General features: G+C 38.6%; 1 protein-coding gene across 1 annotated transcript in view; it reads left to right on the top strand.

Annotated features, from left to right (window-relative positions):
- Positions 1-22,120, top strand: part of LOC107220665 (LIM domain-binding protein 2) — a 106,017-nt gene extending 83,897 nt beyond the window's left edge. Inside the window, exons 4-11 of the mRNA XM_046744084.1 lie at positions 8,215-8,308; positions 19,021-19,123; positions 19,343-19,515; positions 19,802-20,047; positions 20,220-20,352; positions 21,156-21,280; positions 21,393-21,635; positions 22,019-22,120. Of these exons, the coding sequence (XP_046600040.1) occupies positions 8,215-8,308; positions 19,021-19,123; positions 19,343-19,515; positions 19,802-20,047; positions 20,220-20,352; positions 21,156-21,280; positions 21,393-21,635; positions 22,019-22,120 (1,219 nt within the window). The remainder of the gene's footprint in view (positions 1-8,214; positions 8,309-19,020; positions 19,124-19,342; positions 19,516-19,801; positions 20,048-20,219; positions 20,353-21,155; positions 21,281-21,392; positions 21,636-22,018) is intronic.
- Positions 22,121-26,221: the final 4,101 nt, after the last annotated feature.

Genomic DNA, 26,221 nt, shown 5'->3' with positions numbered 1-26,221 from the left:
ACGTGAATATGTGGATGGGTAATGAGCCGGGGAACTTTGGCTATGTAAGTGAAATTATATCACCGAACACCGTCTCTCGTCTCTCGTCGCCGACGGTGGCGTTGACGGCTCTGTTCTTCCGCAAAATGTGGTCGGAGGGAGTAAGACGAGGGTGAGCTACATGGCCTAGCTTGCGAACCGAAGCTTCTGTCTTGCCAATAATATATGAGCAGCGTGCGAGGTCGACGTCTTCGCGAGATGTATCCCTTGTCATATCTACAATACGGGTGGAAAATAATTAGGCACCGCTCGTTTCTGTCTGTAAAAAATGTATAACGCAGGTTGCGAAGTTGGACAAATTTCAATTTCCGTTTTCTTATTCGTTCGGTTGTTATTTATTTATTTTCCCTTGTTCGATAGATTTTATTCAACGCTTTTTTCGGGCAAACGTTATATTTTTCCTACAAGCTTTACTTGCGGAGGAACGATGATGAAAATTTACATCCGGTTAAAGACTGGGTTTCATACGTTGTACAATGTTCGCGAAAATTGTTGCCGCGCAAGGATATTGCATTTGAAACAATATCTTATAAGGAAGAGAAAAAAGAAAAAAGTTGGGATCTTTGTTGCAAGAACAATTTGATTTGCAATATAATTTCTGCAGCTTGAATTGGGGATGATATTAATTTCTGCCGCTACTCTCGATCGAAATAAAAAAAAAAATCCTACAATTTTCGATGCAAAATAATTTGCACGAAATTTGATAACGAATCGTCTGTGAATCTTATCTAAAATTTAAGTGTTAGAAACTCGATAAAACTATATTACCAACGAACATTACAACGACTGTTCAATTATAATTCAATCGGTGGAATATTTTACCTAATGACGTATAAATGGCGCGTCTGTGGGTGAGAATATATTTCGTTGCCTTTGAAATATGTTGTAAGAAACTTGCGTAGAAGCTGCTGCGTTCGCCACCTAACTTATGTCAGCCGGGATTAAAATTCTGTTCTCGAGCTTGAGGATAATTTACATTTCGCTTAGACAAGGTCGGCGGCGAAGGCTCTCCTCCTTAAGACGGCATAATGACTCAATCTTGATCTCCGGATCCGCGGTCCGATTGATTCCTTTATAAGGGATGTGATGCTGTTGCTGTCTGGTCGCGTGGCTCAATTACCACGCTCTCTTACACTGATCAATCTATCGGATAGATTTATTTTCTCTATGCCGATGTAGTATAACGCATTATGTTAATTTCCAATGCCTGATTCTCTTCATCGGTTTATCACTCGGGTTCGAATATTTTTACTCAAAAATCAGCAGTGTGTTTCAACTGAGCTGTGACGTTGTTGTTGTTTTCTTTTTCTTTTTCTTTTTCTTTCAACAAATGTGGGTACAGTATCAATTTTTACCAGCATTAGTCGAACTATTTTATATCAACGCTGCATATTCTTTCTTGTTTTTTGTTTTTCCTTTTTTTTTCTTTCTACTTTTATTATCATTACGACGTTAATTTCTCTTATTTAACTTCATTACCTTACATAACTATATTCTCTTCTCTTCACTCCTGGCACTGTGCGGTATTTTCTTGCTTACCGCGGCACAATGAGAATTAGAATAAAAACACGAAGAGTGTTTAAATGGTATTCCGTATCTTTACGACGTTTACACTCGCGCGTCGTGAGTATAATAATCTCGAGATTGAACGATTTCTTTTCTCTTTTTTTTTCACGACTCGATAGTTGAGAATCGTCGTAGTTTCCCAGCTATGTATAAAAATGATATTTCGTCAATACGGAGAACTTAATTCTAAAGCAAAGGTAGAGAAGGAATAAAAAAATGAAAAATAAAAAATGTAACGAAAGGATAAGGGTAAGGAAAAGGAAAAGAAAACAGTATTCAATCTAATACCTGCAGGATACCGATGCCGTTTAACATTTGAGCGAATACCACGGGGTGGAATCGATTTAATAGAACACCCTGCACTTACACACATACATGGTATGTTTAATGTTTTGGTACGTATTTATACCCACATGTATGTGCGCGTGCGTGTGTGGAGTACATGGTATATTATATAGAGCACATACAAGCCGGGCGATAAGCCTCCCCATCCCCCTGGCGACGAACTCGCTGGTCGTGCCAGGGTGATTTAGACGCGATTTCTATCTCGCTCTGATTGATTTCCAAACCCACATGCATCTCTGACCGTCCATCCCCCTTTCCCCCAGGCTCCTTTAGCCATCGCCGAGCTGTCTAACACGCGACAAACACCTCGCTCCGTTGGTTCGTTGCTATCGGGTTGAAATCAGCGATACGCGTTCACTTCTTCTTTCAGTTGCGTCCAATTGAGGATGCGTCGGATTTAATCGCCAGTCGAAAACGTGAGGAACAGGGTACATGATCAGATTCGGCAACCGAATCCCAATTCCGATGAGCTTTATTGTCGACAATTTTTCACCTTGGTGGTATATTATACGTATCTACGTAACAAGAAAATTAAAAACCGCGATTATTTGTAGATATAGTTGAGTAATTAATAATATAATATGAAATCTGTGTAGTTTTGGCTAATTTCAATAAAAAAAATCGTAAAATTGTTCCGTTCGTGTATGAAATTTAGACGATTCAGCTGATATCGATTTTCGATTAGACAAATACAACTTGAAAAAAAAAAACATGTCAGCTTATGGAATGCAACCTGTTATAATGATCGTAAACTTGATAGAAACTTCGGTTTAGGCTAATTGTGGGTAATTCATTAACGAAGCAAAACTCGCTTCTATGATTTATTGAAATTCGTTTTACGGTACAGTCTTTCTTTTCCAAAGTTAATGTAAAAAATTTAACGCATGCAACGGAAGTTTATCGTCCGCAACGCGTTTCCAAAAGTTTCTAGCCGCGAAACCGCGCTGAATACCGAGATTTAGAAGGCTCGGTGACGCTGCTGACCAAACCTACATTCTACACATCAACCGCAAAACCAAAACTTTGCTCCAGCGACGCGTCCGTTTCTCGCTGTATCGCATTTTGTCATTCCGAATTTCTGCACGCAACACTGCAGCCAGGATATATTGATTCGATATCAGTGACGGAAGAGTACAGGAACTTTTTTGAATTTGAAGGATTACGCAAAGTTCACGTTGTTACGTGACTGTGATGCATATTGTATATTTGCACTCGTCGTGAAATTTTCAAATATAAATTATGCGCCCGATTTTCAACAGCCGATCGAAACTTTTACGTAAAATGACTTATTGCGCGTAGTTGATAAGAAGTCTCGACCGGAGAGTATATATTTCTTATCAAAAAAATTATCTTTCCGTATCAGTATTTCGATGTAACGTGCATCGTTCCAAGTGAATTATCGTTACAAAATGACCCACTCGCTGCATCACTGAAAGATATTGCAATGAAGTTTGTACATCTTTTTTTTTTTTTTTTTTTGTTTGATTTTTTCTAAGGGCTTTTAGTCGAATTCCAATCCCACTGAAAAATTCACCGCTTTGTACGTGCAAAAAAAAACAGCTATATTAAAATATGGAACGTCGATCAGGCTAGATAACATTTTTTATTCCGTTGAAGAAATTGTCTTGTTATAAAAATGAGTGATGGGGCTTGTACTAATTATTGACTAAAGTGAACGAAACGAAACGTTTAGACAAAAATCGCTGTTCATCAATTTTAGAATCGCCTTGCAAGGAGTTGACATTTCAATATATGACCGATATAATACATTGCTTTTTCATTACGGTTCATCAAAAATGATCAATTTCCCGATAAACGCGCATCCTTCGAAATGAACGCTAGACGAATTCGAACCTCGCGTTATACCGATTAGGTAAAAATCTTCGACCGATACTAACGCAAAAATGAAAATCAGGTTCCCTTGTAGAGTAGATTTTGCAAGGAGCACCCCGTAGGTGCAGGGCAAGCGTTCCATGTATACATACGGGGATGTAGTATGTACTACACAGCAGTTATACCACATAGCCACGGAGAGAGAGAGCGAGAGAGCCGAGACTCGAAGGGAGGACTAGCATGACTCGCAGGCATTGATCGCACTTTCACCCCATGAGCAACCCCTAATAACACCCTCCGCAGGGCGGCGTTAAGGGGGGACTGAGGGGGCGGCGAAGGGCGAAGAGGGAGGAGAGCTGCTGCGCCCTTCCCCATGAACCCAATCTGAGGCGACCCACCGGTCGCAGTGGTTCTCAACGCGTCAGCTGGCCGTCAGCTGATTTCTTACCAGCGTGTCGCAGCCCAGCTACGGCATTACGTACAAACGGGGGTCCTCGTTTAAACGGCAAACCCGCGGCTCGCCTCATTACCGCGGGCTCAATGTCCGACAGGCTGGCCGCACGCCTGGAAAACCTGGAAAACCTGGAAAACCCGGAATTGTCGGGGAATTTTTAATTTTTTTTTTGGAAAAAAATTTTATATCTTGGGAATTAGAAATCATTTTTTTTTTTTTGTGTAACGAGAGTACTTTTTTTTCGTTGAGAAAAGAGATCGGCTCAAACTGATTTTATTTTACATCGTATCTTTCTTCGATTCGAATTGTATTTGAAACTAATTAATATGGAGTTAATATGCTGAACGATTCAGGTTCTAGGTACTGGAAAATTTGAAAATGACGTGAAAGTTTTTTCTCGAAAATTTTTCAGTCACCTTGTGTACGGTTCTAACGAATTTCAATCGATGCCCGGCGTTTCCACATTCGTATAGCGAGGAATTTTTAATGTTACGGTATGTTTTACACTTGCATTGTCTGCGAATTTTCAGATCGCGCCTGGAAATGCGGTTTGGGATTTATAAATTTTATGAAATTTGTAGGATTAATAAACATTTCTCATTTCTCGAATTTTCGATACCGGGATCGTCCTGCCGCGTTTTCATTTTACTTTTCAACCTTCACACATCGTCGAGACTGTATTGGTAGGAAAGACGAACGACAGAAATCCTGGTCCAGGCTTCGTTTTAGATTCCGATTATATAACAGAACGATTTGTCACTGCTCGTGGTCGACATACCGACGTACATGTATGTAATATGATAATCCCAATGAGCCTGGAATAATTTATCGATAATTTCCTAATCGTCGCGTCGTCAGATCCGTCCGATACTGAGAAAATAAATTTCTCCAAATTATCGGTTCTGGTATACGTAAAAATTCAAGGTCCTCTTGTCAGAGATTCTCTTCTCGTTCTCACCGTTCTCATACGTACAAGCACGTGAAATCTTATTTCGAAGCGTCTCACGCACGTATACTCGCCGATCAGACAAAACGAGGTGTTGTCGTCGTCGCGCGAGGTTAGCTAATTTATTCAAATATTTAAAAATATTCAAGGTCAAACGACGAGAAGTTCGAGCTCTATTAGTCGGCAGGTATAATATTGCAATATTACTGGTAGGCTGGCAGGCAGGTAGATTATATTAGTCCCGTAGACTGAGCGAAAAATCAGCAAGGACATCATCGCGGCGGTTCGATATGTATACACGTATACACGTATGAGCCATATTTATAGACTCGCCTTATTTTTCGTCAATTTAATTTCTTTTTTTCTTCTTATCTGTATTCTCGTCATCCGTGTCCATGTGTAATATTTCCAAGACCGCATAGTATCGTTTTACACGGAGGAAATTCGTTAAACCATTAAACACGTAACGCGAAATCATCGTGTTCAGGGTATACAATTCGTGTCGTACGACGAAGAAAGTGTTCCAAGTTTCGATTTTTCCTCTTCTTATCCTCACGATAATACGTAGATTCGGTACGTTACCTCGCGGACATGTCTTAATTCCGGAAACACAGACACAGCCAAGAAACGCTGCTGACGCAACGTGGCGAAAGACGATCCGGCGCCTCATCTTCTCTCTCGCTAGAAGAGACGAAGTTGTGTAATGTAAGAGACGGGATGGATGGATGGATGGTAGAGGAAGAGGCAGAGGCAGGGACTCCTAGTCGCACCTATTAGCGATATCCACCTGCCATTAATCACATCACCGCCCACCTTAATGATCCCCGAGTACTCGCAGCGTTAGTTGTAACAACTATACCCACCTACCTTGGTAGGGGTACGTATTTCTCGTATCTCACGTGACGCCGGACGCATTAATGCGAAACAACAATCTCATTCTCTCATCCCTAATTAGTAACAAACACCCCCCCCTTCCCCTCCCCCTCCCCCTTGCCGATGTTGCGGCAGACGTATTAATTGATCATCACTTTACGTTATACTTTTTTGTATTTTTGTTCTTTTCTAATTGATATGTCAATTCGGATTATCGCAAGTGCGGCGGTCGTTGTGTTTCAAGTCAAAACCCACATCTCTCTGATGTTTCGGCGGATTACTGTTTTCACGTCACTTCAATTTTTTTTGTTTTTTTCTTTTTACTTCTATACATATAATCGCCAACTATTATCCACGATTTATCTTTGTTTTGAGTAATATTACACGACACTCGGAATCCTGCCTTTAATCGCGAACACGTCACGAAATTATTAAACGCACGTTGTTCTTTTGGCTTTTTTCGCATTCTTCTCTAACTTAATTTACCTTTGACCAACGAAAACGGAGGTGTTTCTTTTTCATTTCTCTTTAACGCTGACTAATCAGGTCGATGAGAATTTAACGAGGTTACCGTGTAAAACTTGTGGCCATACGAATCGTCAATATTCGCGGAAAAGTTTGCATACCTTTATGCATACGTATGCGCACATTACACATGATGACCCAAGTACGTGTATAAAGACCACGATAAGTACAAGCGGTAGAATATTGAAAAAAAAAAAGAAAGAAAAAAGTATTACACCGTAATACTCTGCTATGCTGCATTCTTTGACGTGAAATCCATACGATACGCATCTTATATGTATACACATCCGTGGGACTACTTATTAATACATACACGTACGTGTAACGCATGTCCTTGCGAATTCTTTAATAACGCAGGATAAATCGTGCCCAAGTGCATATTTCACAGCTGTCCAAAAAGTTTCTCCGCGCGTTCAAGTTCCGCATATTCTCCGTAGGTGGTGTACAAACTCCAGGTATGTCCCTAGGTAGAATATGACGGGCGTGTAGGTGTAGGTGTAGGTGTAGCCTCTGATCGTGAAACACGTTTCGTCCTTGCTCCCGGCAGAGGACTCCGGAGTAGAGCAGCTCCGCGGATGCATTTGGGACCTCCATTTCTCTTCCCTTCTCTTCTCTTCTCTTCTCTTCTGCATTCTTGGCCGCCCCTCTTTTGTCGCGATAAGAAATTGGATATATATATGGATTTCATTTGCACGCCATACCGCGCACCCTGCACCGTGCATTCGCGTAACGTACGTCCTTCGTAATTTTACCTACTGATTGCCGATCCTTTTTGCCTCGTGCACTTCGTGCGCACTGGCGCACAAGAACGAGATGTAACCGCAATCGCGTACCGCGATATCCTCAACGTGGAAACTACTAATCCGGAAATACTAATCCGAGTCCGAGCTTATATGTGGAAAATCGATGGTGAACCATCTACGCTTTCCAATTACGATATTATTCTATGACGAAGAAAAGGGAATCGTCGTCCTTTTGGAATTTACAGGCTTGGTTTGATGAAAATTTACCACACATTACGAACGATGCTGATTTAAATAGTTTGTTTGGCAAGAAATTCAGGGAAAGAGAAAGTGCAATGGACAAGCATTGAAAAATTGTAAGCTACAGTTTTTGCTGTGGGAAGTTTTCTACAGGGAGAAATGATTTACTTGACAAAATTTCGAAGATCCTTAGAATCGGTGGGATTTACGAACGCAAGTTCATCTTTTCAGGGGCAAGAGTTGAAAACTCGTATTTTTCTAAAAAAAAAAAAAAAATCATTTTTAGTAAAATTGAGTTTCGGCGAAGAAACTACAAAGAATGAAATGCAAAATAACAGGAACTCGATGTTTTTCAGTATCCACTCTCAAAATTCATTTGCCGATCCCTTCGCCTTCTCTCGCTCGATGTTTCATTATATCTGTAGCAAAGTCATTTACCTTGTTTATACACTGTACGATTGTACGTGTATACAGTATATATGTATATGTATTCTAATGATCAACAATTTTTACACCCGTGGCGATCACTTACTTATTCACACACTTGGAAGAAGAAACAAAGATATGTCGGGGGGTTATAAAAAAAAATAAACGAAAATTCACACACTCGACACTGCACCCTAACATGACCGTTCGGTCTGATCTCACAGATCGTTGCCTGTCCTCAGGAGGCACACCCCGTACTTTGGCCAGCCTGACTACCGCCTCTACGAGCTCAACAAGAGGTTACAGCAGCGGACAGAGGTGAGTTGAGAAAAAAAATCATTCCATTTAGCAATAACGCTGGTTTGCACGTAGCGAACGAAAAAACAATATTTATATATATATATATATATATATATATATATATGCATGCAATATTGCTACGTATGAAACAGGGGCGGGGGATTTGGATTATGACTAGAATCTCACGTGTTTAGCCGTGAACTAATAATGATTCGTGAGTAAAATTGTTTGGATATAAAAAGAAGGAGGAAAAAAAATTGACGAAGGTAGGTAAGGAAAAGCAACGGTTCGTGTCGTTTCATGGCATTCTAGATCAAGGATAACAATTTTTATTACCGAAAATTCTTTTTTTTCTTCCTACCTTCTTCGTCGCCGCTGCGGAGAAGAATTTGTTGTAAATTTTAACGGTATAAAAAAAAAGCGAACAAAAGAGAGAAAGAACTAGGTAGACAAATATATATATACGTATGTATATCATATGTACACACATGTTTAAAAAAAAAAAAAAAAAAAAAATGTCGAGAGAAGAAATAGAACCTAATTCATAGAAGTTCCACAGCTTCTCGCTCGGATGACCGTAAATACTGCATAGATATATAAATAGAGTGCAGGCGTATCTTCTTCGTCGGTGATTTTTTTTTTTTTTTTTTTATCTTTTTATTTTGGTTTTACAATTTCTTTTGCATTGTTTTTTTTTCTTATTTTTTCTCGTACCATCTCCTTTCCTTCTTTTTCTCGCGCTTCTTTTTCCTGGAAAATAAAATCATCCGGGCCATGGACAGTCGGTCTAATCCTATCTCGAGGCACGTGCGAGCGTCAGCAACATCAGCTCTTTATATATAGAGGTTGAATACTCTGTTTATACGTTTTAGCAGACGATCTATACAGCCATCTTTGATGCAATACACGGTTATAGCCTGCAGCCGTTTCGGGATGTGGATCGCAGCGATTTCGATCGATCGGTAAATAAAATTAGGTCGAAAATAACGGACGCATAAAAATCGGATCGAGGAAAGAGTATAAAATTTTGTTTCCTATCTTCTCTCTTTTTTCTTTTCTCTCCCGTTTCCTGACTCAATAATTATACGATCGAAATCACTGTTTCAGTACCGTTTGACATTCAGAATTTATCAATATTCCCGCAACGAAGGCAAATATCCAAATCATATGTCCTAGTATATATATACATATATGTATTTAAGTTTCGTCGATAATTAACGTGATCCGTTCATCACGCGTGTTAATAATAACTACACGTTGCACGCATTGCACGCACGTACAATGTAATTTTGCGGTGAGAAGGTAGAGAGAAAGAGAAAGAAAATAATCCGCGAATCTAGACGATGATAATTTTTTTCTTTCCTCGTTTCGGCGACGTTTCTTCAATTGTAATACACATGTATGGAAATATTTTTCCCTATGTCGTGTTATTCCTTACGTAATCGCCTGATTTCATATCGTCACGTGTACCGTGTACGTACGTACGTTGTATCGAAGGCATGCGTTGTATCGTCAACGGTATTGCATTACGGGTGGAGGGAGGAGGTATACTTGAATTTCGATCAGGGTCATCATCGCCGTTCGGGGTGTGGAGTGAATCGCGATTAGCCGTTTGTCTATGCGTATATATCTAGTAATACATAGGTATGCCCCGACGATGCATGCGTACACGCGTAACTCTTATTGAAGAGGAAAAAAGAAAAGAGAAAGAGAGATGCTGACAGTGAGATAAATTTCATTTTCTTTGCCTTTAATTTATTTTCTTTGTAGTTTATTGTATATTGAGAAATTGAAGAAGAAAGTATAACGCGTTAGAAATATTTTTTTAAATTGTACAAGAAAATTCACCAGCACAATTAACGACTGTTTGGTATTTGTAATTAATAATTTGGGTTTTTTTTTTCTTCGTTTTATTCCATGGTTACGAAATCTCGAAAATGTGAAAAATACAGCTCACGTGTTAATCGAATAGTTACTTCATTTCTCATCTCTATCCCTATTTTTGTACGAGTTCTTTTTTTCTTTTTTGTCACGTACTCTTTGTCATCGTCGTTAGATCACAGATTCGGCGTGATAATTTGTTGAATCTACGTAATAATCGATCGTTGATTCGATGTTTGGATTTTTTTTTTTCAACTCTGCCGTTACACGCGTATAAGATTTTATACATATTGGTTTTAGAAAAAAATGAGCCGATTTTTATCCTAAAAGATAATTGTGACCCTGAATTATATGAATTGTAACGTAAATATGTCAGCTGATTGCGTTCTCAATTTTTTCGACGTGTTTTTGACGTTATTATCCGACTAGAAGGTTATCGGAAAAACAATCACGCGGAGAGATCGATGATTAAGTATATTATAGGTATCGTACCTTTCGATAAATTACGCTGCGACGGATGATGTAATTCTTTATATATTTTTTACCTTTATTCCTATGTACCCCAACTATTCACTAATGATATAAAAATTCTAAATTAGAGTCATTTTTATTATCGACATCGTGTCGCGTTACACTTTTATATTATAAATTTAAAAAAAAAAAAAATAATAATTTTAATCGTGTATCGTCCGATTCTTGCAGCGAATTTCCAAATCTTACACGCGTCCTTAGAAACTTGAACACGCATATTTCAGTATATTACACGTATAATTGCCGGCTGGCTCGTGCGTATATTTCGACGTAAACGCGGGACTAATTTGCTTCTTGGCTCATTAATCTTGGAACGCTTGAACCACCACCACCACCACCACCACCTCCCATGCTCTCTGCAATGGCGTGCAGGACACTTTGACGGTGTCCAGGCAAATTATCCTTAACCATCCCATCCCATCGTTCCACGTATCCTTGCTCAAGGGTTATCACCGTCTCGACACTGCGGGTCTCGATAAAAATCGTAGTATGCATTTAAAGTCTTTGCACATTTCCTTCTTTCGTCATACCAATTTATTATCCCCTATTTTTATTTTCCTTTGAAAAGTTGAAAAAAAAATCCAAACAAAAAAAAAAAAAAAAAAACCCATTCAACCGACAAAATTTACTAGGTATTTGTTTCTATCACTTGTTCACTTGCACGGATGAAACGATGACAATAAATCGCGTTTTCGATTTTTTGGCAAAATTACAAGGTAACAGTTTACCCAGCAGCGCGCTGTAACCTTGTTATTATTATAAACGATGAGAGTTTTAGATTCTGACTTTTCATACAATCGTACTGTGTACTCGTGAAATACACCTACGTAAATTATATGTATACGCGTACGCATATATGTACATATAATCCGTGTGTAACGGTACATTGAAAAAAAAAAAAAAAAAGAAAAAAAAAGAAAACTGTTGGACACTACCGTACGTACAGCTAAGAAATTATGAATATGGATGATAAAGTGCTATGAACGAAAACGTGTTTGAATATTGAAATATATAATATGACGGCTTAACGATTATTGTCAATACTTTGTACAGCTGCAGCAACCGTTTCGAGTTTTCATTATTCATACATTATTTCTGTATATTATACAAAAAATATATTGCAGATTCCGAATTTGGTATTCTTTTCTTTTTTCCATTCTAGAATATCGATCTATACTTTACACGTGTATTTGATAATGTTTTTTTTTTTTTTTTTATATATTTTTAAAAATTTATCATCAGTCAAAAATATATTACGGTGATCTGATGAAATAGAAATGATTAGAAAAATTTACTAAATCTAAAGTGGCTTATTTTAATATATTTTATTTTGATGGTTGACCGTTTCTACAAATTTTCACAGCTACGATGAATATGAATAAATCGTCTACGATCCCTCCTTCTTCTCGTGAACCGATTTTCTTTTCTTTTTCACGTACTTTTTGCGAAAATTTTGTTTTCTCGTTATCCAATGTATATCGACGAACTAAGAGATCCTCCAGGCGACTTCCACCTGTAAGTGTACAGAACCGGCTTCCGGATCCCGTCATGTCAACGCGAATCCCTCTCTTCGCCATCGACGAGCTTCTTCTTCCTTCGCCTTCTCTTCTCCTCTTCCTTTCGGCTCTCCGCATCTTAGCACAGAAACATACGTGTATATGGGCCAATTCATACCGTTTTGACCTGGGTCTGACCCTTGACCTCTCGGATGGGGTTGAAAATTTTTTACACGATTATTCTCACTTTGAAAGGGACTCGTTTTTTTTTTGTTTTTTTTTTTCTTTTCAACTCGATTTGAATTTTCTACAATTTTTTACAACTGTTTTATTGATCGACACGATTTAAAAATCTGAAAAAAATACTGAAAAATCGTGTGTCCTTTCAAAGTGAGATTAATCATATAAAAAATCGCGGACTCCGTCCGAGAGGTCAAGGGTCAGACCCAGGTCGAAATGATATGGACTGCCCCACGTATACGTGTTTGTAATGATATACTGTATGGATTATAGAATCTCGTTACACGTTACAATAACGATTTTGGATCGGGGTTGAAAAATTTTACGAACAATAACAACGATAAAAAATTTGTCGCGGTATTTGGAAATATATCTCGAAGTATCAAGCGAGAAATGATTTAGAAGGGATAACCGGAGGGAGAATAAGACGACGAAGAAACGAATGAAAAGAACGCGAGATGTGGAAAATGGTGGAGAAGAGAAGAACTAGAAGAATTAATGCGAACCGCGAAACTTGCGAATGAGAACGCGCGACCGAGCAGAACTTAGTCTCGATGGATGCTTTCTCCAAACTTTCACGGCGATTTCGAATTGTTCCCTTTCTCGGGCGTCTCCAGCTCGGCTATGCCGCATACACATGCGTATGTACGTACATCGCACACCTCCAAGGTACATGTACATAGAATTTGAAATCTAGTTCATAACGAAGAGCGCCGACAGGAACAGCTGCTTGTCCCAATTTCTTTCGTTATACCTTGCGGAAGAATTTTCTTTCGGACCTTTTCTTTTACCCCCCCCCCCCAATATATATATATATATGTAAATATTGGTTAGTCCTTTTTTATTTTGTTCGCCCAGAAGAGGAAAGAAAAAATACTCAACGATGGTTCGGCAAATTCAGCATTCGCACAGTATTATCACGATTATTATATGACAAATTTGCAACGATTGCGAGGAGAATGCAGGAAAAAAACGAAAAAATCGACGTTTGTTAAGGCGAGGCTACTTTAAATATCTTTTTTAACTCTTGTCGACCGAGTTATTATATCGTCGCGGAGTTGAAGAAGAGGTAAAATGACAAGGGATGGAAAAAATGAAAAATAAAATGAATTTCATTTCGCTCCGGCATCGTGAATCTGCTCTCTCTCGCTGTATCGATCCCTAGCTGGGGCGTACTTGAAAAATCAGCCTGGAAATATAATTCCACGTTTGCGCAGACGAACAGCAAAGGTATAGGAACGGTACTGCGTGTGTATATATATATATATATATATATATATATGTGTGTGTGTGTGTGTATATATAGATATATATAGATGTATATATATATGTATAACATATAGTACGTGTGTAGGTATACGAATTCCGCGTTTATACGGATACGTATACACGTATTATATATGACGGTGGTTGTTCTTTTTTTTCTTTTTTTTTTATCTTTTATTATTTCCTTCTCTATTTGTTCATTCGGTCGCTCGTTCGTTACTCGATTCCCTGCTAATTTTCATTTTTACCATTCTCGTTTTATTTTCACATTTATTTACCTACTCATCTCGTTTCCGTCGATACCCATAATGCATTTCAATGCAAATCTTGCTATCCGATAACGCGTAACTGTTATTCGTTCAACCGGTCTTGAAATATATCCACTGCGATGCTTAATTAGACGATGATTTTAACCTCGCTTAGTATCATTCTGCGGTGATTGATAATAATTTTGGTAGAAATTACTCGTCTACACGTTTATTTTGAAAAAGTTGTTCTATGGTAGTAATTAATCGTGCGATTGAAATTGACTGATATTCTCGACACAGTGATGATTTGTACATATCGTTGACAATCGATTAATTGTATTTCGCTAATTCAACCTGAGTTGAGTATTTGAGTATTTTTTGTTGTTAGTGTTCGCAGGTGTTTTAGCGATGAATTTTATCGATCAAAAATTGTCCGGTGATACTTGTACGGTAATCGATTTATTTTCTACATTTCTTTCGTACGTCTCTGTGCAAACGAGATTCTACGAGGGAGGGATAATAATTGTTCAAAAATTCCAGATTGTAAAAAATTACGTCTCTTTCAATAGATTTATGATCTCGACAATGATCTTGCGTATCGATACCTTTCAATGTTTCCCCCTCCTATATACGAATCGAAAATCTTACATTATACCGAAAAGAATTGTTTACACGGATATCGTATTAAATATTTTCCAATTTATTTTTCTCTGTTAACGATCAATTTTCTCAATCTTTTATTTTTTTATTTCATTCGTTTTCAACGATACTCGTCACCAAATATTACACAGTTTACGTTTCGCTGTTCGGGGAGAGGCGAGAACTCCGCATTTTACCGCAATTTCCCATCAGCTGTCTGTCAAACAATTCGCAATTCCTAAGGGAAATTAAGGAACGATTGTACAATATACGTATAATATTTTTACAATTTCTTAACCACGGTCAAGACCGGGTTTGTTGCAGTTTTCGGTGAAAATCAAAGGCTGCGCAACGTAACACGCATACGTGCCCGCAGCAAGATTTAACCGCGTGTGCACGTATAGGGCATAAATTATGACGTTTGGTTGCAAAATTCCAACCCGTCGCGTTTTTATTGTCCATTATTATTGACATTGCTCACGTGCGAGACACGTTGCTGCATTGTTCCAAAGCCCGTAGGCGCTTGGAACCTGCAGTTGAAACTTGTACGCACGGAATACGAAGATCCGCAGGCATAATAAATAATAGAACGAGAGATAAAGGGAGACGATGTTTGGCACTGATATTCTGTAAAAGTTTTTAGAAAGTTGAGAACCCTCGCGGGATACCGGGTAATAAAATGAGGACCCCTGCCCTCCCCCGGGGGTGGGGGCCCCCTCGATAACCCATATTGTACCCCCCGTCCTACCTCCCCCCCTCCCCCGATCCTCCTCGCAGCCGCCCCTGGGCTGTATATACTCGGGTGAACCGGGAGAGTTCTGTCCGTGTTCTTGGGGCAAGAGGCGGATTTTCGTATTTCAATATCGGCCGAACGGGCGATGATAAATTTTGAAAAAATGGTGGGTCGACGGCCACGAATTTTCCCGTTATTTACATATATTTTTCTAAATCTAATTATAAAGGCGAGAATTAGGAGTGATTTTTAAAAGGGAAAACCAGAGGCGGACCGCGCCGACAATAGTTATCCGGCATGGTATGTACATGATCATATACCACCCCTAGTCTCCCCCTAACAACAGTGGGGTGGTACAGTCTTGGGGAAAAATTTTCCAACCACCCGCTACAGACAGCGACAAAATTTTTTACTCAATTCGATTTTATTTAATTAATAATATCGCATTAATATACCCGACTTTGCGTGATTATTTATAACACTGTACTCGGTACGCGAGCAGAAACGTTTCGTCGGTGCAAACCTCACCAGGCAAAAGATTTATTACCGCCGAAGGCTCGGTCAAGTTTTCAACAGTTTCAGTATTTTACGCTATCCGTTAACGCTTGTAACGGTCAAGTCTTTTCTACGCTGCTTATCGGCGAGCGAAATTTTTTTCTTTTTTGCTCCTTCTCTTTTCTCTCTTAATGTGTCTATTATCTATATATGCGTATATATATATATATATATATATATATATATATATACACGTATATACGAGTGTAATCGCGTTTGCAACGTCGTCGGATTCCTTATCATCGATATTCAACGTTCTTTATATACCGTTCCTTTATATCTCGACGAAATTTTTTGCCAGTCGCGAAATATTGAAGCTAGAGGATAATGTCTGCACACAACTCAAACTCACGTATATATACACACACACACATATGTATGCGTGAGTATGTATATACATATATATATATATAATTAATTGTGCCTTATTCCAATGCATCGTATTTGTTTATATTTACCGATCGTTTCGCGTAAATTATGGGCTGATGGATTTTGCGGGACTTGGCGATTTATCGGGATTAAAATACCGCCATTTTATCAGCGTTATCAATGACGTAATCCGTGCATATCTCCAACCGAGTTACAGATTATAACCATATCACTTGTACGTTATGTCTACATATATATATATGGATGTATGTATGTATGTATGTATGTATGTATGTACAAACACACACAGGGTTCTTGCCGTTTATAATGCGTATCGCGTATATATTCACTTCTAAAATTGTTTATCGTTATACGTATATTGCATTAACACACACGTTCATCCTATTACGGCTAATTGCCCGAAGGCTGCCGAAATTTTCGACTTATCGCACAGCTAATTCTTATAGTCGTAAGAATATTCTCCGAGTTGTTGTTTGTAGTCATTGTATGAAAATCTTTCACCGCTGTTGCAAAAGCAGTTGTTCGTTTATAGTATCGGTATTCTGTCACAATAATACCGAAGATCGATGCTTGTCGGGAACAATTCAAACGGTGCATAATCTATTACCCGATTTCTAAGTATGTAGCGACAAATAAAATGACAATTGATTTTCTGAGCTTCAATTTTCCCAAGTTCCATTTCTCACGAGAACGTTGCGCTATTAAGCGACATCCGGTATTACGATTCAGAATTAGTATTCTTGCGTCGAGTCGATGAAAATGAGGGTGAAGAAAATAGAAATAAAAAAAATTTTTTTTTTTTTTTTTTTTCTGAACGTTGCACCTCAACTCCGCTTTAATCGGTTAAAAAATTCTTTGCAAAAGTCGTGACAATGTTAATATATAATTAGGTATTATAACGTGATACAGAAATATGTATAACTTCCGGCTGTGAATTTTTTCTTTCCTCCCCCGGCGATTCCGAGCCAAGGGAGACGACTAGCTTATAATATACGTTATATACGTACGCGTATATAAAGCGAGAGAAAATGAAGGAGTCTTACATCTCCTGTAGAAAGATCCGGTTCGGTTAATAATTCATAACGTACGGAGTGCGTGTAACATCGAGAACGGCGGTGAATATAATATTAATATACAATATACCTGTGCGAACGTAATTTTTGGAGCGGTGTAAGAAGGCGGGGAGGATATTTAGGACAGTGCGGTGGCGGCTTAAGCATCTACGCACGTATACGATCTATAGGTATAATATTGTAGCGAGCGATCGTAGTTGTAAGGCATGTCAAGTGCGAAAAAGGTGGGGGAGTAGGAGGAGAATTTTATCGCGATCACTCAATACGTGAAAGTAGAGTAAAATCTGATGTCAGCTCTGCCGGGGCAAAGCATCGAGAGGCGCTACCATGCCGCAAGAAACTAGTCGTCGTAGTCGTTGTGCTAGGCGGCGGCGATTGTTACCAGAGTTTCGCAATATACCCAGGCGGCTAGCTACTTCGCGGAAAGTTATTTCTCGCGAGCAAGCGACCCAGCCGTGTGCCGTGCTGCTGCCTTCGTACCTACCTACCTACCTACAACTTCACATCGCCTAACTACGTACCTTCGTATCCGTACCCCTAATACGCTTCGCGACGTGTACATTTTCAAAGTCTGGTAGGTACTCGGTGTTGGTTGTGATCGAATATGCAATCGATTACTTGTACTATTACCGCGCGACGTGCGGTGGGAATTTTTTTTTTTTTTTTTTTTAAAGTACCGCGAAGGGAAGAAACGTTGACAGGTACGCGTTACTCGATATAAATCTTTTTTTTATTTTTTTTTTTATAAGTTATTTTTGCCCAACACACGCGTATGTATGTAAGACGTGAAATTATGCTATATTCAGTTCCCGAGACGACGATAACCAGCCTGACGTTTTGATCGATGTTATTTTTATTCCAACGCATTACATACTTTTTATTATACTCATCCATTACAGTTTCTTCGAAAACGTATACACATTTATTTACGGCATTAATATGTATGTTACTCACTTTGGTTAATTATTAACCACGTTACAGACGGTCGTTTGTTTTTGATTTGTTTTTCTTTTTCTTCTTGTTGGTATTTTTTTTTTTCTTTTATAATATATAAGCTTCCGTTAACATATAAAGCGGCAATTCTCGACCTTTGCACCTTTGCCCTTTGATTCCTACCAGCGGCAGTAGCCGCGATCTTTCGCCGATAAATTATTGTATAACCAATACTATGTGTAAGAAATAGGTAACCGTGTTCAATAGGTAATTGGAGTTTGGCGATGTATATTCGTCTCTTCGTTGAAGAGAAATTTACAAGAACTTGCAAAAAATTACCCGCTTGCTCAACGAGGAATCGTTTGATTTTTATTCTTCTCGAAGCAGAGAGAAGAGAGCAATAATCGTAAGAAACGGCGAAAACCACCCTTAAAGGTTCGAATGTCGCCGAGTTTCGTTGTATTCCAATCATAATTTCGATCGAGACTGCACATTCGTGTAGGTCACTCATGCGTTATTCAGGACCGAGTTGGAAGTGATCTACGCGGCTCACTTTACCCTCCCAACTTTTGCCGTTTTACTTCGGTGAAACTCTCCCTTCTCCTTCTATGTATCGTACATGTGTGTCGATAGAATTTTATTACCAGACACTTGTGTGATTTAGGTGAAAACACCCAAAAGAATCTATAAGACAATCCTTACGTCTCTTTTATAACGTTGCGTTTTTTCTTCTTTTATTTTTCAGGAAAGCGACAACCTTTGGTGGGACGCGTTTGCGACTGAGTTTTTTGAAGACGACGCGACGCTCACGCTGACGTTTTGTTTAGAAGATGGACCTAAGAGATATAGTAAGTTGTAAAATGAACAACCTTCGTTTGAGGAGTTGAGACATTTCTCGTAAATTACTAGTATATGTGCATGAAATTGAAAAATCATCGCTAGTGAATCGCTCGATAGCAGCCCGGAGTAGTTTTTCTTGACGAAAATTCTAGACATCGCATTTTGACGAATTCAATTCACAATATTCTTGATATTTTAACTAACGTTTTTCTAATTTTTTTTTACAGCGATAGGAAGGACGTTAATACCGAGGTACTTCCGTTCGATATTTGAGGGCGGTGTTACGGAGCTTTATTATAATATGAAACACCCGAAGGAATCGTTTCACAACACTAGTATAACACTGGACTGTGATCACTGTGTCATGGTCACCCATCACGGGAAACCTATGTTCACTAAGGTGTGCAATTTACTTGTGTATTGTATATTTAATCGTATGTAATATCATTGGTATATGTACTTATTGTCTTCGCTGTACGTTTATTATTCGCCCTTGTTACTGTTTAGCAAAGACAATTGAAATGTTTGAATTGAAAAAAAAAGAAGAAGAAAAAAATTAACATCGATGTTCTAAAATGTTACGTTTCCCAGTTGATAATTATCGGGCAATGGATAAATTCGGAGGGTGCTGAACTTCGTTGTCTTGATTGAATAGAATAAACACTGATTTTCTCTTTCTGTCGTAGGATGAAATGCAATTTGAAATGTACGTATTCCAGGTCTGTACAGAGGGTAGGCTAATATTGGAATTCACATTCGACGACCTGATGAGGATAAAGTCGTGGCACATGTCGGTGAGAACACATCGAGAGCTAGTTCCCCGATCTGTGGTCAGTATGCACACCGCGCAACAGGATCCCACGATGCTTGAACAGTTGAGCAAAAATATCACGAGACAAGGCATCACGAATTCTACCCTCAATTATTTAAGGGTAAGTATCTGAGCATCGTTCCGATCGCCCGTTTTACGGGAATGGATAAATCAGAGAATGACCTGTAAACGTCACCTTTTCGAAATTCCAATAAAACTCTTATCTACTTATGGTTTTATCGTTGATTCTTCATTTGATCGTTCTTTTTTTTTTTTTTTTCTCTTTTTCACAGTTATGCGTCATACTTGAACCGATGCAGGAACTGATGTCAAGGCACAAAGCTTACGCGTTATCGCCTCGCGACTGTCTGAAGACAACTTTATTCCAGAAGTGGCAGAGGATGGTTGCCCCGCCGGGTAAGAGAGGTAGACGGACAGATGCTTTACATGAGAACAGCTGGCCGCTGGGCCATATACTACTACAATTTTGCAAACTGTGAACCATCATTTGTTTACAATTAGTCTAATATACGAGTACATTGCGTATATGTTTCTTTTCGCGTGCATAAATTGTTATACCTGTAACTCGAAAATACTCGGTCTCAAGAGCCATTCTCTTCCCGTTTCACTTTTTCATTTTTCATTACTCCTACTCTAATATCTATTAGCGACATTCTCTGTTGTTTATCAAACGTTATTGTCAATATTGCCGGTCTGAGAAACGCTTACCAACTGTGTACATCTTGAAAGCGGATATTTTTTTTTTATTTTGTCGAGACTAGTGCGTACGATGAGACTTTTTTCCATACCGAATACTACAGTTTTGCAACATCGGTTTATCGGCGAAAAGTCTTGGTACTTGTACCTGAAAATTCATTCAATTGTATCAATCATTTGAATAAAAGAAAACTTGAAAAAAAAAAAAAAAAAATTCGTTTAGCATAGAGAATGAGATCTTGGAACCTTGGATACGATACGGCATGACCGCGATATTAGAAATGCGCACTTGTGTATATAAATATACATATATTATCGGTAAAATTGTGTGGCGTATAAAACGTGAAGTATCTATTTGTCGCTGCATGTGTGCCTGTAACTAACAAGCATATATCAGAGACCTTTGATTGAAATAAAGGTCCACAGCTAGGTAGTGATATTGTATTAGTAACTGCTTATTTTTCCCGTAGCTAATACAAGTGAGTGATGTACTAAACAGGTATTATTTACAGAGTCACAGAGGCCGGCGAATAAGAGAAGAAAGCGAAAGGCCAGCGCGTCTGGCCCAGGAAATAACGCGCCACCAGCACCTAGTAAAAAAAGGTCCCCAGGCCCTAATTTTTCACTGGCGTCTCAGGTACGGAAAACAATAATTCACGGTTAACCGTAATTGTTTGAAATTCACTTTCACAATGGACGATATTCCATCCACTGACTAACCACAAACTTTTTTTTTACTCAATTCGCAGGACGTAATGGTCGTGGGTGAACCCTCTTTGATGGGTGGTGAATTCGGCGACGAAGACGAACGGTTAATCACACGATTGGAAAACACGCAATACGACGCTGCTAATAGCTTAGATCCCCACAGTCACGATACGTCCGGAGGTCCTCCACCGCATCCTCACCAATTTCACTCCGAGCCAAATGCCGGAAATTCTTGGCCTCCAGATCGCGGTCCAGGCCCGCCACAAGGTGGTCCAGGAAATCAGGTAACTAGAATGTCATGAAGTTTGATATTGCGGCGGTTCCGAATGCCAGGAAATTTTCAAACTCCTGATAAATTAGACAAAAGTTATTCGTCTGGTTTACGTACCGTGATTGAAAACTTGATTAACGACGAATGGGCCTCAAAGTCTAAATTGAAAGTCACGAAAAGAGAAGAAACCGTTTGAAAAATCTACAGCAATGTTATTTGCACCAATGATTATGAGCTCGAATGAAACGATCTGATATATGAATAATTTGAGAAAGGTTCATCGTTAGAACGTTCAAAGTGATTGAAAAATCCGGTATTTTTTTATCCATTTCTAATGTTCTTCGGCACTGAAATGGCATATCAGTTAAACGGAGAAAACTGTTGATTTTCTTCCAGGGAGTTCAAGGGTCCCAGGGTGGCGGCGGAGCTGGAGTTCAGGGTTCGCAGGATGCCAACCAGCAACAGCAAGACAAAAAAAGCCCCGCTGTGAGTCAGTGAGGCCAGGAGTCCCCGCGCCCCCCCACCAGGGGGCGACGGGGGCGCAGGCCCAAGAACATGGCTCCCTAGCGGGGCGAGAACCTTCACATCTCTCCTTCCTACCTAGGTCCATCTCATCATCGTCTGTCACACGTCGGTGTTCTCCCTCCGATACCTCCGCATCCTTCTCAAAACCTTTCGGCGATCCCTGAGAGCAACCATCATCCTCCACCGCCTCCACCGCCTCCTCCTCCTCCTCCCCCTCCTCCCCCACCCCCTCCACCTCTTCCTCCCCCATCTCTGCATTCTCCTGCCGTGGAAATGGAAGCTTCGAGACTGGCTCAGGTGCAGCAACACCCGTTGCTCTCCGAGTCTGGGCCAGGTACGACGTTGTCGCCATCTGCTCAGCCTACTGGTGGGGGTTTGACGCAGCCGATTCAGCAAGGTCAAGGTCAAGGACAAGGTCAGGCCCCTCTGCAGAGTTTGGTGCAACAGCTGCTCTACCTACAACTCGAGTATTTATTGGCACAGCGAAGTCACGTTTGAAGGATGAAGATATGTACAAAAAGGAAAACAACAGCGAGGACAACGCAAACGCCGTTGTATTCACTTCTCTTCTTCTACATCCAACTGTCGAGGGCTAGACAACGGATTCAGTGATCATAGTTTTTTTTTTCATTCGTCTCCTGAGTATTTTTTTTTTTTTTTAACGAGGAACAAGCATGAGTGTCATCGTAACTTGAGTATTCTTTCCAGGAGTCGAGATAGGATAACAGAAATGAAAACATACATTTTCAATTATTCGACTAAAGAAAGTAAAGTTTTATAAACTCAATGATGATTTTAATTAATCTATGATGAATTAATCATCCGTATTTCATCCATGTGAAATCCTTCGACAAATCATGCTACCACTGATACCTATTATTTGCTGCGCTCAGTGGTGAATTGAAGATTCTAAACATGCTGGCAGAAAAAAAAAACAGTAATGCATGTCACGAAATGTCTATTCAAACCCGAGGAAGCTTGAACAAAACATACGACATGCATATGTGTTCGTGAATAAGATATTCTTTCGAGGAGTTATTGATACACGTAAATATATTTAAAATATTGGGAACAATATATCAAGTTACGAGAGATAACATGCTTGCCTACGACGATATTCCTGCCTGCCTGCTTGGCCTGGTCTGGTCGATAAATTACGAATGAAGCAACCTGGCCTCTGATGGAGATTATTGTAAATGGTGCTTACTCTACTGCTGCTTGGAGATTAACAAATTCAAAGACAGAGGTAGTGAGGGTAAGCTTTATTAGCGTGTGATAAACCCGAAAAGTGACTAAAGTGACAAAAGAAAATTAAAAATAATAAGAAATAAAATGAAGTAAAAAGATAAAAATAAAACTAAAAGTAAAAATAATATGCACGTCGCAGAGACGATTCCCGCTCTGGCGCGAGCTGTGAATGAATCTCTTATCCGTCAACAGTATTGATATAATTATAGATTAAATAAATAAATATAATATCGTAAGAGATTTAGCATGTAAGTACGTATTGTGAATTGCGAGAGTATGAGCGACCGAAAAAGCGAGAAAGAGAGAGAGAGAGAGAAAGAGAGAGAGAGAGAGTGCGCGCGTGAGACAAAGCACTGGAAAGAGGGAGAGAGAGAAAATGAGAAAGAAAGAAAGAGACCCATTCAAACGATTTACGGAGCTTTTCTCCGTTTCTTCTTTCCCATTTTCCGGCAGAAGGTAAACTTGCCCAAGTGGACGCTACTCATTATAGGCCTTTCTGCCCGAGAAAAAAAGAAAGGTAGAGGAAAACTACACTCTATCAACGAAAAAAAGTTGAAGAAAACTAACTGACGAATTTTATTCCCCTTCTCTGTTTATTTAAATTTTATTTAACCAATTACAAACGCATGAGGGTATTTTTACATTGTTTTTTTTCCATATAACAACCCTTCTCTTTGAGGGTAATACGTGATTGCAAATGCTATCTACATATTATTAAGTAAGAAGAAGAAGAAGAAAGAAAGAAAAAAAGACACAAACACGAGCAAAAGTGCATTAAAATGCGACAGTGTAGAAAACAGATCGACAGAATGGCAGGAGGCATTATTACTTTATATAATTTTTCATCACACACGTTGCCATTCATACGTGACACGATTAATTCGTTCCTCATACTCATTGCTGTGAAATTCGTGAAAAGTAACCAAATAAATCTAAACAGTAACAACTCGTAAACTATATTTTTTCGTGGTGGCCCAAACATACGTTCATCATTAATCGTCCAACACAAACAACACGCATTATAAATATTAATTAACTCATTAATACGAAGTTCCTTACGAGCGAATTATGTTATACGCATATGTATATATATATACACACACACATACATAAATTGTTGTCTATATACATACACGTACGTAAATGCATGTATGTATATAATATACACATACATACATATATATATTTATATATATGCATACACATTCAAACATATATGTATATACACATATTCATACATGCATACATACGTGCATATGTATATACGTGTGTATGTTGTGTGTGTTTGCAACACTTGTATGTGCTGTACATGTTCCTCGTTGTATTTGTTCCTATTTTTTTTTTTTTTTTTTACTACACTATTCATGAACGCGTTGTGTTCTCAGTTTCTATGCTCCTTTGGGTTAGCTCTCTTTTAATTGCCCAGTTAGTTATATAATACATACATTATACACACATACGCTCTTTTGAAGAAAATCTGATTTGTTCAACATGGAATAATCAAAGATTGCTTGCAATCACGAGTCGCTTGTTCGGCGATGGGATTTTTAACTTTAGTAATTTTTGATCTGAGTTGGAGAAAAAAATAATTGAACACTAGTTTTCTTTTCAAAGACACACAAAAATGTGTCATACTAGCATCTTTGTTTTAAAGTTAAATTCTTTCGTTTGGTGAACATGGATCTTGATATTTCATGTCGAACAAATTTTATTTCTGTATATTTGAACGTAAATATATTCCGTGCATAAACAACGTTTTATCTTGAATGTGTTGATATCGATGATCCTGGGTCACCACTTAATAATAAGAAATACGCGAAACGAAATGTTCTAAATAAAAATAGATCATAGATTCTCAGGAAAATCTGATGCATCACAGAAAATTACTTTTTTTTAAAGAATATATTATTCTTGTAATTAATTTATAGTAGAACAAGATTCTAAATCGCTGTGACTTGAATATTATTCTCAATCTCATCACTTACCAATTTGAAGTATACTAATCTGTTCTATCGGTGTTTTAATGAGTGCTGAAATTTTATCATCATTTTTATTTCTATTTTTCAATTTACTAGAAAGATGAAAAAATTCTTGTATTGTTTCGCTCTTTTTGGAATAAGTTGAAGTATTGATTCCACGAAAATAATCCAAGAAAGAAAAGGTGATACTAATTTGAGCAGGTTCGTAGAATGCTGATGTCAACTAAATTGTTACGGACAATTTTACGTACAAAATCATCACTTTTTCATTGAAAGCATCACCTCTGTTTACTCGTAGATCACGCGGAAACAGGTATAAACACATACACAGCGTTTAATCATCACAGTACATATTTAATATCTCTCCCTCGTGGTATAGTAACGTTATCATTTTGTGTCCTTTTGATTTATGTATATAAGAAATAAATAAAGAACGAAAATCGTATACATACTATACATAAAAGCGAATTTAGGTATAACATATGCATTGAAAAGTGAGGGAAATCACATTTATATGTATACATATTAGACTGGTCGTTATTTATGGTGGTGACAAATTTTATTCCGGGCCGCTTCCCAGATAAACTTCAAATAATTCAAAAACAATTTCTTAATTTTTCCAGTTTTTTACCTCAACGTTAACCGTTCCGCTAACATGGTAGAAATACCCCGTTTAAAATACACGTGTTGAGGACAAATTCTCAGTGTATATTTTATTTTAAGAACAATTATGTTCACAAAAATCTGTAACTGCGAGGTTTTAGTGGGCATTAGTGCTATCCGATAAAGAATTGACACCATCATACCGTGCAATCTCGAGGAATTGCAAGCCCTCGAAATCTCAACT

Source organism: Neodiprion lecontei, chromosome 6 (genome assembly GCF_021901455.1).
Source record: "Neodiprion lecontei isolate iyNeoLeco1 chromosome 6, iyNeoLeco1.1, whole genome shotgun sequence".
In the NCBI taxonomy this organism is placed as follows: Eukaryota; Metazoa; Arthropoda; class Insecta; order Hymenoptera; family Diprionidae; genus Neodiprion; species Neodiprion lecontei.
Note: the sequence above shows the minus strand (reverse complement) of the source record. Positions and strands in the feature narration are given on the sequence as shown.